Source organism: Vidua chalybeata, chromosome 8, assembly GCF_026979565.1.
Source record: "Vidua chalybeata isolate OUT-0048 chromosome 8, bVidCha1 merged haplotype, whole genome shotgun sequence".
In the NCBI taxonomy this organism is placed as follows: domain Eukaryota; kingdom Metazoa; phylum Chordata; class Aves; order Passeriformes; family Viduidae; genus Vidua; species Vidua chalybeata.
In genome coordinates this window covers 18441485-18456065 of record NC_071537.1, presented here as the reverse complement: position 1 = coordinate 18456065, position 14581 = coordinate 18441485, and the positions used below count along the sequence as shown (strand labels likewise).

At 46.4% G+C, this 14581-nt stretch overlaps 1 protein-coding gene across 1 annotated transcript in view; it reads right to left on the bottom strand.

The window, feature by feature from the left end:
• Positions 1 to 4614, bottom strand: part of ANTXRL (ANTXR like) — a 57153-nt gene extending 52539 nt beyond the window's left edge. Inside the window, exon 1 of the mRNA XM_053949553.1 lies at positions 4239 to 4614. Coding sequence (XP_053805528.1) covers positions 4239 to 4399 — 161 coding nt within the window. The 5' untranslated portion in view covers positions 4400 to 4614. The remainder of the gene's footprint in view (positions 1 to 4238) is intronic.
• Between the last annotated feature and the right edge of the window lie 9967 nt (positions 4615 to 14581).

The window sequence follows — 14581 nt, the reverse complement described above, 5'->3', positions numbered from 1 at the left end:
ACATGGATCCTCTTGGGAGCACAGGAGACAAAGTAAAATTGATGTGAAAGGCAATATTGTTGCAGGCCCAAAGAGGGACTATAGAGAAGTTCAGGGGGAAATGAGGACTGAAGAAAATGTAGTTAAGCCAAACTCCCCAACATAACAGTTACAATCTAAGGAAACCAGCCAAGACTTTATCAATATATTACCGCTGCTGTGATCTGTGCTGTAGAAAAAGGAAACATTTTCCCAAGTCTGTAAAGCTCATTTTTCCTCAAAATCCAAACAACTTTTAGCAAACATCCCAAATAGGAAAAATAAGAAAACATTTCTATCTCACAGTCAAAAATAATCAAGAAATTGTTTCATATTTGGTAAATTATAACACAGATAGCTCTGCAGCTCAGACCTGTCTTGTCAAGCATTGCCAGCACCAGATATTTATGCTAAGTCCTTACTTTAAAGGGGTTTCTATTTGTTGCATTAATAAACAATCATCATGATGCTACCAGGCATTGTTATAATTAGGAAACACTAGAGGTCAGTCATCCTTTCTTCTCATCAAGTGCAATTCAATCTGATTACAAACAACAGCTGGATGTTAACAGCAAGGCAGGATGAAAGCGAGTTATTTACATTCTCAAGCACAAGTATGTCACTACAAGACTTGATGGTCAAGTAATCTAATCCCTAACAGGGCCTGCCCTCCACAGTTTGGGAGGGGACAGATACAAGTTCTCTGTGCACTGGGACAACCTAAGCAAACTTGAAGCAACCAAAGCAAGTGAGAACTACTCAACAATCCATTATGTCTGGCTTAAAAGCTTAAGAGCTTTTTACATTGTTTAAAGGTAAAACAGAACTTTGCTATCACAAGTGACTTGATCTTACTGCATGCCATGGGGGAGTTGGGTGTACCAATTGCAATGTATACTGCCTTACTTCATGCAGAGAGTGACTCAGTTGCAAACAAAAGAATTTTTGCTGCTTCCTTATGATATTTTAAAGTCTTCCACTATGCCTCCAAACAAGCTCAGGCCTGCACAACTCATAAAGTACAAGATTCAGACAGAGCAAGATTGCAGACTCTAGGCAGCCGCCTCTGCAGCCAGCAAATGTCCTGTTCTCCCAGCTTCAAGAGATTTCCTCATTTAAGCATCCCCAGAGACAAGGAAGTCCTAATGTAGCTCTGGCATGGTCAGCCAATTTTAAGGAGGACGATGGCTGGTCTCCCTCCCACACATGCTGCTTTTCCCTTTCATTATGCCAGCTTTTTGGGGCATCTAAGGTTTAGTGGCACTGCCCTCATCTTGCTTATCCTATGGAGTTAACATGAAGGACTTCAGTCAAATTCAGGCAGAGAAAAACTGCAAGGAAACAGCAAGTTTCTTTTTTTTCTAATTGGCAGCACATATATTATACCAATAACTTCAGCAGAAGATGATCTTTTCCATCTGATGGTTGTTGCCTGCAGGATTAAATCCTCACAGACTTTGCCTGGCAGAATGAAAAGGAAAAATCATGCCCCAATAAAGTCATTGCAGTAACACACACTGCATAAGGAGAAAGGTTTGTTGTCTTGTTCCAGATTGCCTCCTACAGATCTTTCTGTTGGGAAGCAAAGCAAAGCAGACAAAGTAATTTTGGTTCAGCCAGGCTGACTTTAGAGACAGGAGCTGTCATTCAGCTCACTACAGGGTCACAGGATTAAAGCCTGGTATTTTCACACAACCAATACTTCAATCCCAGTGTTAGACAGCTAACTAAGACTGAATGCATCTAACTCCAGACTCGCAGGGCGCCAACAAAGAGAGGCAATCCCCAAGCCATAGGCATGTACTTCGTGGTGTCTATGGCTGGGTTCTTCTGGGCTTTCTCCCACTTGAAATTACAGACAGAATTCTTCACAGATATATGTCAGTACGTATCCAATTCTATAAAAAAATTGTCCACTGCATTTACAGATTTACCAGATGCTTCTGACTGGCTTCCTGCCTTCTCCCTACCTGAAATATCCTGACTGTCCTCAACATTAATGAATTCTCAACACTGCCTAGAGTTCCCTCCTGATAAATGATCCCAAGACCCAGGGTGTAGCCATGAAATCAGTCCTCCCTGCCTCCATGAAGCTCCTTGTGTTGTGCCAGATGTCACAGAATACAGCTGGGATAAATACATCCTCAGCCAGCATGGGACCTATGGCTCCCAAGATCTGGCACTCTAGTATTACACATATGGATTGTAATGGAATCTCATTGAGACCAAAAGCAGCTTTGCCACCCCATTGTTATAGACTTGGTGGGAGCAGGGATAGATTCTAAAACCACTCAGGGGCCCAAGTAACTCTTAACACTGCTTTTACCAAAGGAGAACTCTTTGGTATAACTCTCAAAGCTCATAAAGACTCAGTTTGCAATTGAAGCTAAAGAGAATTTTCCCACTGGAACTCAAATGCATGACATTTTACTTCAACCACAATCAGGTCCAGCTTCCAGTGGACCACTGTAGTGAATGGACAGCACCTGAAATAAAATGAAAGACCTGTGGCTTGCAAAAAGAGAATACATTATTTCAGGTCCAGAGTACTGGAGAGGAACTTGCTTAGATGATCAACTTCCTACTGTTTGAAGATTAGTATCTCTGAGCAAATTGCTCTCTTCTCTGCTTTTATCTCCTCAAATACAATATGAATGTTAACTGCACAGCCAAAAAAGAGCTTTCTGAAATATTGATGGAAAAAAAGAACTCTGAAATACAGATGAAAAGTAGCATGGGGCACAGTGGAGATTGCTAGGGGTACTCAACGTCATTGTAACAAAGAAATTGTACTCTAGAAGACAGAGGAGCCATACTGCTATCACCAACATTGATTTTTACAGGGAATTCAGTGTGGGAACTGGGCATAACAACAGTGCCAGTCACTTCTAGGAAGCCAGGCAGGAATGAATTTAAGAACTGACACTAGCCCCCCACAGAGCCCTTTCTAGACACAAAGGTTACTCCAGGAACAAGTTCTAAGCAAAAAAAAAAAAAAAAAAAAACCCAGAAAAACAACAACAACAAAAAAAAAAACACCCAAAAAACCAAAAAACAAAAAGAACACCCAAAACAAACAAACAAAAAAAAACCCCACAAAAAACCAACAAAACACCAATGAGCATGTGGTGTATTCGTGTATCTTTTAGAAAGGCAGAATGCCTTTGATCTTCAGCTTCTTTTGCTCTAAAACCAGAATCACTATTTAATGATACTTTTCCCCCTTCTTGAATACAGAAATATACATCTTGAGTGATAGTGACTTTTTGCCTCTTGCCGGCTGTACCGAGGACCTTATGGATTGATCCGTTCTCCCAGCTGGGAAATAGAGCAATGCAGACTTTATACCTGGCTTGAGGGCAAGAATCACAAAGCCTTCCATCTTTCATAATACCCTGTTACATAGGTAACCCAGACTGTATTAGATAACACAGTCATCACACGGTGGGACACTAACAATTTACTACTTGAGTTAATCCCTTGGCTTTAATCCTGTCAAGCCAGAGCAGTACACCAGAAAAAAGAGAAATTTGTACCTTCTGAAAAACACCTGTGGGTGCACCAGTTTACCACTTGCTTTGCTAGTGCTTGCTAAAACATGCCTACACAAGTGAGCTTAATCATACCCCCCCACCATATCTGAATTCAGCTGACACAGTATTAAAGAGAAGTATTTGACAACCTATTTTAATAGATGTAACTCAAACACAGGTTTAGACAACTCTGAAGAAGCTGAGCAAAAACAAGTTTTATAAAACTTTGTTCTTATAAGTGAACTTGTTTTATAAAAACACAGACAAGCAGTCTGGTCTTAACTTCAGGTAAGTCTGCATGGTCCTAGCACTGCTAAGTCCCACAGCTGACATCTCTGCACACAGCCCAAGTAATCACACAAAGCTCCAGGAACGATGTGGGCACTGACCAACACCCCCTCAAAACCACCACTCACAGCCCACACCCCACATGCTACAACCTGAAAGCAACCCAATTTCCCAGGTTTGCAAGCACAACTAACTCAGCATAAAGGACAATGCTCCCCTAAATGCTCCACTTTGGAAATGTACAAGTTTTGGGGAGCAAAAATAAGGAACGAGCCCCACACGTCATGTTTGGCATCAGGAGAAGTCGTCCGGGAAGACGAGGGAAAGAAACAACATCCCTGCTGCTACAAGGAGTCACTGAAGGGTGAATAAACGTTTTTAAATGCGACTGTCACTTACTTATCCAGGACGAAGTAGAGATCAAAGGCACCGTGACAGGAGCGCTGCTCTTCTTGCTCTTCCTCTTCCTCCGGCCGAGCGCAGCAGATTAGGCTCCCCATTGCCAGTAAAAAGCAGCACAAAAATGCTGCTTTCTCCACACTGCTCCAGCAACTCGCCATCTTTTCCCTTCCCTTAATTCTTCCTCCTCCCACAGTCTCTCTCTCTCTCTCTCTGCAAATCTTACAGGCACTTCGGAAGCACCGAGAGCAAAGGAAAAAAAAAATCAAAATAAAACAAAAAAAGAGAATTCACTAACTTCAGGATCTCAGCTCAACCCTGAGAGCTCAAGGCAGCCCTGCCCGCGGGGCGCCGGACCGCTGGCTCCGGGCAGGGGGCTGAGCTCAGGCGGATGGTCCCCAAAGCCCGGTCCCCATTGCCTGCCGCCCCGGCGGCTGCCCGAGCGCTTCAGCCCGTCCCGCAAGGAGAGAAGAGGCTCCTCTCGCACGGGCCAAAGGCAGGAAGGGGCAGAGGGAGGGGAGCGGGAGGAGGGAGACAGGATCTTATGGGGGCAAGATGAACTGGGACTTTCCTGTTCCGGGATACCGATATGGCAAAGGCTGCTGCTAGCGAGGGACCGAGGTTAGGGACCACTGCCCGCCGCCGCCGGGGCACAGGGCGGGCGTTCCTCCCTCCTTCCCTCTCGGGCTGCCCTCGGGGCAGGACAGCCGGGAGCGGGGCAGGGGATTCCGCCGCCGGCGGGCAGGGAAGCCGGCCGGGGGCCAGGGCAGCCCAGCTACATTCCGGAGCATCGCTGCGCGTCCTGCTAAGCCTCTCTCCAGCAGGCTCGGGAGCGGCTGGAGCCCAGAGGAGGTCAGAGCTGAGGGGCGGCAGCGCCCAAGGCAGAAAGAAGATGCACTAGGAGATGGGCGTCGTGGCAAAAACCTGTGACAAAGGAGAGGTGGGGGCACAACGCGAGAGGGCACTTAAGAAAAATCTGTTTGCAGTTGAGTGCAATTAAAAAGATTATTGTTTGGGGGCGGGGGTAGGGGCAGGTTTTCACGGCCCTCTCGTGCCACAGCAAATTGGTTCTCTTCGTGGAAATCTTGGTTTACTCACACTGGAGTCTGAACACATCCTGCAGGCGATGAGTAATGCTGAAATGAAATCTCTTAATGGAGACTTTGCACAGTAGCATAATCACTCCCCGCCTGATACACACAGGTTACAAAGCGCTGCCCTAAAGAGATTGCCCAGCTCATCTGGATGCTGTCTCCAAAGTTTGAATAATTAGTGGCTCCCAGCCGCTTCCCCCTCCCCCACACTCTTTGCAGCCCCTAATTAATGAAAAGAGCCACGGGGAGGGATGCAAGCAGAGTCACTTTGCATGACAGAGTTGGGGCTAGACATTTCTCTCTCGGGGCGAGGCTCCCATCGCGAGCCAAGGAGGAGGGAATCCATCCCCTGTGGGGTGCTGGCGCGCTGTCCCACCGAGCACAGTCCCCCGAATACCCAGCGCTCCGCCGGGGCCTTTTCACCCGGGCAGGCGCGCCATCGCAGTCCAGCCGGGAGCCGCTGTCCGTGCCAGCAGCAAAAAGTGACACCTCCTGCCCCCGACAAAGGTGGTACCCGCGGGGGCACGGCCCACCCAGGCGTGCTGGGCCCGCTGCCCTGCGGGCATGGGACGTCCGCGTTGTTTCCCCCCCGCACACGGCAGCCCTGCCGTGAGTGTGCGGCTCAGTGGGGGAATAGTGGGGTGCCCCACGCAGCGACGGGCCCTTTCCCTCGGCGCAAAGCCCCTTCCCCGTGGGACCCCGCGCCCTTCCAGCAGCCTTGGCGTGCTTTGTGCGGTGTAGGCTGCCGCCCGCGAGTCTGAAATAAAGTTTGCACTTCGGGGAAGGCAACTCGATTTCAGTTGCCTGTTTCTGTGCTGGACCGAGTTCAGACACAGCCAACCGCGGCGGCGGTCGGGGACTTATCAAGGGAAGATGAAGAGGGTCCACCGGTTTTCAGCCGCTTTGCCTGGTTTAACTATGCACAGCTAAAAGCTGAATGCACTGCTTGAGCTCACCACTTGAAAGGTTTTTTGATCACTGGCCAGTTGAGACCCAGCGATTACTTAGATCATGGAGAAATAGAAAAAAAAACCCACATCCTCCCTGGCGACATTCACAAAAAATGAGCAAACGGCTGCTGAGCAACAGGAATCCCCCGCTTCCTCCCGCGCCGCCGGCCTTCGGCCTCGCCGGTGCCCACTAGTGTCCGCAGCCCGCGCGGTCCCCGGGAACCCTCGCCACCCCCTGCCCGAGGCAGCCGTCCTTCCTCGCACACACCGCAGCCTTTCAAATCAAAATAAAAATGCTGATAGCGTCAGATTCCCTCGGTGCCTCATGAATATCAGATTGTATCGTAAAATAACGCGGCAGACTTCAAGGGAGTCTCCAAAGCAAAGTAAGGCACCGCCAAGAAAAAAAATCATTATTTTTCGATAATATGCACTGTCCTTCTCTAGGCTCTAACATATCCTCTGATTCTGCAAAGAGAGATGGCCTGCTCACCTGCCTCCTCCAAAGGGCCCGGCGAGGGGCACGTTTTAAGGCTAGGTGAGCGTATGCAAAAGCAAGGACACGGCTGAGTTCTGCCTCGGTCAGTGCTGGGCAGAAACACCTTGGGCAATGTGGTGCTGCGTCTTTGCTAGCGCCCCTTCTCTGCTCCTCCATCCCCTGCGAGGAGGGCCGGCCGCGGCGGGAGCTTGCGGGCCGCTTCTACGGAGCCAGACTCTTCTGTTTCAAACAAAACAGGTTTTCCGATCGGCCTGAGCCCCTCCTGTGGCTGTCACATCCCGGGCAGGCCTGTCCGGTCCCAAGCCCGAGCGAGGTTTGTGTGGGGTCAGGAGGGAGCGGGCAGGCAGGGCGGGCCGGGCCGGTGATTTGGACGCCCGGAGCCATTTCGTCGAGTCCTGCTCGAAGGAAAATCACACCAAGCACCAGAAGAACTGACAGTAAGGTGCGCATCTCACCCTCGTTGGGGCATAGGTTACCTCAGCGCACCGTCTCACAGTGCTTCAAGCTCCGTAAGGCAGGTGACCTGTCTAATTGCACCTTCTGTCGCTATTTGCATGATGGCTACGAAAATTATAAACTCTTGCGATATGAAGTGCAGTGGGGATTGTACATCCCAGTTTCCTGACACCTGCATCCCAAATCGGCCGATGTTTCCTAAGCAGTATTAGGAGATGCCACCGGCACAGCTGTTCCTGGGCAGGCAGCAGGATGCAGAGCTTCCAGGGCGGCTGGGCAGGTACCAAACCCCCGCTGCCCTCAACAATGCTGTTCGTTCGGCCCGAGCCGAATTTTAAGAGAGATCAGGAATTCTTTAGTTCGTCCTCTATAATCCCTGTATCACAGAACACAGCGAGAGTGGTTCGCTCTCATTATTAGTGTAAGATTACTCTTCAATTGCAGCGAAAATCCATCCTTTCAAAAGCATTAAAGGGTTGACGTTTCTTTTCCTGATACAAGCCCATATTTAGATTACATGGACACTAATCAAATAACCCAGGTTATTTCATTTGTCAACATGTTCATAAAAATTTTCTACCAGGCGTTAAAGGCATTTATATGGAACGACATCTTTCAAAAGCAATGTCGCTATTCCAGATTTAGGGTATATTTGATTATGACAAGACGTTTGATGGTTTTATTTTACATACCAGCTGTGCCACAAATCGTTTCATACCTCAAAGTCCTAATTTTTTATCCTGTGAGTATTTTCTATGAAGCAGTAGTTTTCATTTTAAGCGGCTCTTGTCAATACCTGCAGCTCCTATAAAAGCCTTCTATTCAAAAGCGTTGTCAGATGATCTAAAGGAGAAGTGGGAAGGCGGCTTTGGAGATGGTTTTGTTTGGTTTATTTCGGCGTGCGTGTGTGTGGTTCCCCCGCCCCCCCCCCCCCCAACTTTGAAAGGAACTCCTCGTTTCATGGTACCGTTACAAGGGGGAATCCCGTCCACCTTCTGGCTCCCCGCTCTGCTGTCCGCAGCCGCTGCGGGACGGCTTCTGCTCGGCGAGGGCTGCGGGCCCCCGCGGGCGGGGTGGCAGCGGGTCCCGGGGGAGGGGGCCGCCTGGCTGGCGGCGGGGGTCGGGGGCAGGAGCTGCGGTAGGCGTTTCCCGGGGTCTGCTCTGGGCGGGGAGCCGAGGCGGGGGAGGAGGGTGCCGGCGTGCTGGGGCGGTGCGGCGGCGGGGGGCTGCGGCGCGGCTCTTGGGGGGCCGGGCGGCCCCGGCGGTGGGGTGAGCTGAGGTGAGCTGAGGTGAGGGCTCCGCGGGCACTTGTCCGTAGCGGGATCCTGGGAGAGGGACGGGGCGCGGCGGGACCCCCGAAGCCGCAGATCCCCCGTCCGCGGGGAGCCTGCAGCGGGACCCCCAGGTGAGCGGGGGGCGGAGGGGCCGGGCGGGGGTCTCGGCGCGGCCGCTGCCCCTGCAGAGCGCGGCGAAGCGGCAGCAGCTCCGTCCGTCCGCCCGCCGGGCTGCGCTCCCGGAGCCGCGGAGCGCTGCGCTGCCGCGGCCAGCGCGGGCCGGGCCGGGCCCTGCGCGGGGGTCCCTGAGCCGCCCCGGCGCTGCCGCACGGCCGGGACCTGCCGGAACCGGGGCCGGGCTGCCCCGGGACCGGGAGTGGCCGGAGAGCGGGTGAGGGCACGGAGGTGACCTTTGCTGACTTGTGCCTAACCCCGGTCGTGCCGCCGCCCGCTTCGGTGCGGCAGCGAGGGGCCCCGGGCACAGTGTCCCGAGCGGCCGGTGCCGACCCAGGGCTGCCGGGGGGCGATGCCGAGGCGGAGGGAGAGGCGGCTCCCCCTCGGCAGCCCCGCCGGCAGTCGCCCTTTTCCTCCCTCCCGGCTCTCTTCTCTCGCCGAGAACTCTCGAGCATCAGTTGCTCTTTTTATTGGTTACAGCTCTCCTCATCCTTCCAACTTCGACAGGTCATCTGAGCATCGTGGCTGTTTTAGGTACTTACGTAGGGTCTAATTGCTTTTATGAAATTGATGAACTTTGTTTAGAATAGCTCACATTGTTATTCTCTGTTTATATGTATTCCTTATAGCATGGATATCCATGTAATAGGAATTTCTTAATTAAGTTAGAAGTCTTTAAAGTGGCAGCTGCTATTGTTGTCACTTTAAAATGTCACATTGATCTTTAAATTTGCAAATCTTCGCATTAAAAGGTTTCTGTAGAAATTCAATCCACTGAAAATGTTTGAAGCATTTTAATGACTTTTTGACTTTTTTTCTGAGAACTGACAGCTACTAGTTGAAAGAAATGTCAATAGAAACTTGACAGAAGATCAGATTTTTAATAGTTTTGTATTTTTAATATAGTTGTTTTCAAATAAAAAGCAGTTGCAGTCATGCATGAAATTCAGAATTTAATAATAAATTATGTCTCAGGAGTTTTCCCTTGTTTTTGGCTTTTAAAAATGCAAAAAGTAGCACTTGATGGCTTTTGTTACCATGTATTAAGTATAACTGGTATAGAGGAATTTCTTTTGGCAGTAGGGTGATTAAATTTATGGTTTTTAATGTATAAAACTACACCAAAGCATAAGCTGTTATTTGAGAATGCAATTCTTTTTTTGTATTAAACCATTTCCCAGTATTTCAAAGCAAAGTAAAGCTGCCTTATGGAACTCTACAGAGATATCATTTTATAGAGAAAATAGTTTTGTAGCCATAGAAATACTAATATAAAGTCAAAATATTTAGATCCTGTTAGCTGAACGTAATATAACCAGATGAGAAAGTACAAAAATAAATTATGTGTAAGAATTACAGAGTGTACCAAAGACTTTGCAAAAGAAATCAGTTGGCTAAATCCTAGTATTTACAGATGGATATTTCCATGTCTGTAATGCTGTGATGCTGTTAATATAGTTTTGCCGCAGCACAGTCTTACGTTGCCTGAAATTGCTATTGATAAACACCAGGTCAAAGAACAAAATATTTTGTTGGAAAACAAACTGTTTTAGGTAAGATCTATTTTAATTTACAAAATCGCTTTCAATTAAAAGGTTTCATTGTAGTGAAAAATAGCTTATTTATGTTGCTTCCCAGAATTTCACCTTGCAAAGTGTCCTTCAGCTCTGTCACTTGCTCTTATTGGAGTTGACATCATGTAGTAAGTTTAGCACAAATGTAAGTAAGATTAATGTAAGTTAATGCCACTTAATACTGTTGAAGAAATCTTCAGCATCAGCCATGTGGAAATAATGGATCTTTGTTTAAAAATATTTCTTTTTAAATACAAATGAGGAACATGAAAAATCACAAAAAAAATAAACAAGTGTATGTATGGCTATATGTTCAGCTGTGAATGCATGTAGGTATATATATATATGTTTCCATCTTTTTGTATGTGCTTTCATACCACATGTATATGCTTTTCAATCAGAAAGAAACATTTCAGCAGATACTCCTTTTTTTTTTAAAGCTGCCAAAATCAATAGCAGGACTCTTAAATAGGAGCATATCTTAATAGATCTTTAAATTCAACCAGATAATGTAACTTAAAAAATTTTATGAAAAAGACACATCAATGTGAATTGTATGAAGAGGGAAGATAAATATTTATGACTGTTTTCACAAGTTACACATTTTGGTTCAGTCTGTTTGTGTTTGGTTCAGCCTGTTTGTGCTTGATTCGTGCTGTTTGTGTTTGGATCATGTTGTTTGGTTGGCTCTTGTTTCTCCATTTTTGGTGGCTACATACAGGGAATGGTGGTTTTGTCTGCATGGATGCCTGGGTGAAGGAACAAATGCACAGATCTATGTGAGAACAAATGGGTTAGCACAGATTATTGTGATCAGTGCTGCTGTTTATGTGAATCAGGATTTTGCTGAAAGTAGGCACACACATCTGTGTGACAAGTAACTTTCTTACACTGTGTGACAGATGAATAGTTGCCTTCTTTGTTCCCCCTCTCACGGAATAACATTTGCTTTCTGTTCTTTTTGGATGTCCCTGTAAAATTTAAACTTCCTGTGATGTTTCAGAGCATTATGTCAATTGCTGAATGGTGAACAATGCCAGAGCAGCAGGTGCAAAACCTGCTGGTCTCTGAGGTGACCACCAGCACAATTCAGACCTGGATATCTTAGCTGAAATGTATCCATACAGTGTATGGCATGTACAGCTGTATATGCAGTTGAAATAACGTATTCATAGCATTCACAGTTTGATAATCCTCAGTCCTGGCTTAAAAATTTAAACATGCTCCCTTTATCCTACAGAAAACCATTTTTTTCCTTTATCCTAGAGAAACCCTGGGTTTTAGGTCTTAGGCCTTGAAACCACAAGAGTGAAGTGGTGGATAAATGCACTGCTTCATTAAATAGAACAGCTGTAAGCCAGTGAAGAGTCAGCCCTTCACACAAAAATAAAGTCTTTGAAAGCCAGTAGACTATGGAGCTGTAGTCATCTCCTCTTCATGCACAGGTGGATTGTCTGATTTATGAGTGACTTGTACAACTCAGTACCATCCAACAGGGTCCATTAGATCAGACACAGTGCCAGACAGAAGCATTCCTTCTCTCCTTGGGGCCAACCCAACTGGAAAAGAATATTGATATTTCATGCATCATGAAACCAAACTCCTAGATCTAGTCTCCTTGAACCACCGGGAATGCAGAGAATAAATGTACTTCATCTTTTCCAATGAATGCAGCATGGTATTACTGTTGCTCATTGTCCAGTTTGAAATATCAAGAGTTCCCCAGTACCTGCACTGCATTTCTTATAGTTGAGCATGGGAAGAGATGGAACAGAGGCCTCAGTGGCCCTGTTGTTCATGTTCTGCCAGATTCAAAACCTCCAGCTAAATCCAAGGAGGCTTCATGTGGAACTTTAGATACTGTTGCATCACACATCCCAACAAGGGAGTATTAACCAGGCTTTCCAGCTGTGTGGGATAGCCCATTCCTTTCCTACCTACCACATTTCTGTCCATGAAGGAGAGTGGAAGTAGGAATAGGGGTTCAGTGTGGAAATTCCAAAAAACTATAGGGAAGTTTGGTGCTGGGCTGCCATTTGAGAGCCAGTGGAGTGAGAGTATGTGCATCTGCTGGGACTTGTTCAAATCTCAGTTATTTTCTCATCAAACTAAATGTGATGCTCAATCCCAGGCATTTTGTTCCTGGACATTGGGTAAAGACTGGAAATTGCATCCTTGTGGCGATCTTGGAGATGTGATGTAATCTTCATCTGCTTTGGAGAGGGAGGTCTGCGTGTCTGTGTGTCAGCTACCATGCATCAGGTGAGAGGCCACTTCAACTTCCCTATTCTCACAGAAAAGAAGAAGAAACCTGAAAGCTTTTTTTTCAGTTTCCACTTCCAAACGGTTCCTGTGTGTCACAAGACTTCTTGAAAGCAAATGTGGAACTTGAGGTATTTGTTCATTTCCAAGCAGGTATTTTATCTCTGTCTTCTTCATTATTCCTATAGAAGTTTGAGAGATTGTTCATAATAAAAAGATTTGGCAGTTTCATGATTCACTAGGCTGGGTATCCAGCCAAGATATAATGATGGTTCATCAAGGGCTGTCAGCTTACATCGCATGTACTGGGGATTTCAGAGGATGGAGGACAATCTGAAGACCACACAGCCTTAAAATAGTAAGAACTGGAGAGCTGCTCCCTGAAGGTTTCGAGATGATACAATAACAAAGTGGTGAGCACCCCATAAACTTGAAGGTCTCTAATTCACAATAAAACCTCCATAAGGGCCTAGTTTCTAAAAGCTCAAACTAGACACCAAACTCCACACCCTGAGCTGCCTCCTGATCATTCCAGAGGAATCTAGGCAGTGAGTTTTCCTATTTCTACTCATAATTTTTAGGTACTTGTCAGGTTAGAGTTGTGTGGCTGCTGTACAGAGAAGTGTGAAGAAAGAAAGCTGGAGAAGTCTGGAATGCCAAGGGAAGACCATTTCCGTGCCTCAGTTTGTTCAGTCCCAATTTTATTCCAAATTTCTTTCGTATGTTAAGAATCCTCAGTTCCTTATAACAACAGAAAATATTAAATGCTGCAGACAGAGCCACTCTGTCTGCATCAGCTCAATTCCTTTATTATCTGTAGTTTATTGTGCATGACACTGCCCGTCTGATCATGGATTCCTCAGACTGACAGACCTGCTATTGAAATCAAAGGCAGATTTGGCAGCAGCCACAGGACTGCACTGGCACAGTCACAGGTTGTGTGCTTCAGGGAAAATGCGAGCAGAAAGGAGTAAAAGGTGAAGGAAATGATGGCTCCAGTATTTAATATTTCTGTTTTATTTTTTTTTTTCTCTTTCAGTTTTGTTATGTGGGAAATGCAGAGCTACAACCCTGCTCTGGAGAAAGTCTGGAGTAGATACAGAAATGGTTGGGAGGACTGTGGGATGATGCTTTCCAGGATCAAATACTTTCAATTATTTTTTAAGAGTATCTTCTCTGCCATTTTTTTCCCAAATAGGATAATTACTTTGAAAGTGATATAATTATATGCAAATTAATTTACAGTTAAAAGGAAAGTAAAGGTGAAATAGAAGTAGCTATTGACAATTTTAAAAATCAAATTAATTTTAGAGAAACAGTTTTTATTACCTGCTTCTGTTTTTGATTGTGAAGAGCTGAACTAGCTAAATAAGTTCTGGCTGAAATGGTTCCCCTCTTGCAAATATGATTAATTTTTTTCCCCTCCCACTTGCATAGTTGATCATAATGCTAAGCAGGGCTACCAGTTGGTAGCCACTTTATGGCCACTAAGAAGCTCCAAACAATGCCACAGTTCAATGTGGTTACTGTGGGAAGGAGAATCGGGTCAAGTCCTCTGAAAATAGAATTCAGGGGAGTCCTTGCTCAAATCAGTGCTTCTACGTTTGGGAATTTCCAGACATTTCTTGGGAGAGCTTGCAGTGACATCTGAAGGCCACGCAGTAGAAAACCAGGGATCTGAAAATTCCTTTCTTTTCCTCTCTAGTAGCATGTTGTTCTCATGAGGTCATATTTCAGGAAGGTAGAAGTTGTAACCCTAATTAGTTAATGGGATGCCATACAAGTGCTGGGAAATGGGGAGAGACTAGGAGAAGGCTATCTTTAGAGTTCCAGCTTGGAAGAACACTCAGGAAACCAAAAGTTGACTAGCAATTTGTGTGCTGCTCTGGAGGCAAGTAGGCTGGGAGCATTTGCTGCAAGCACCATATATTTAATGTGCTTTTTGATGGAACATCCAGAATTGCATAATCCATAGGGAGATGCCTGCCCATAGGTCCTTGTTCTTTGACAGATCTGTCACACTTCTCAGAAATCAAGATGCAAAATCCATCACTTAGGGA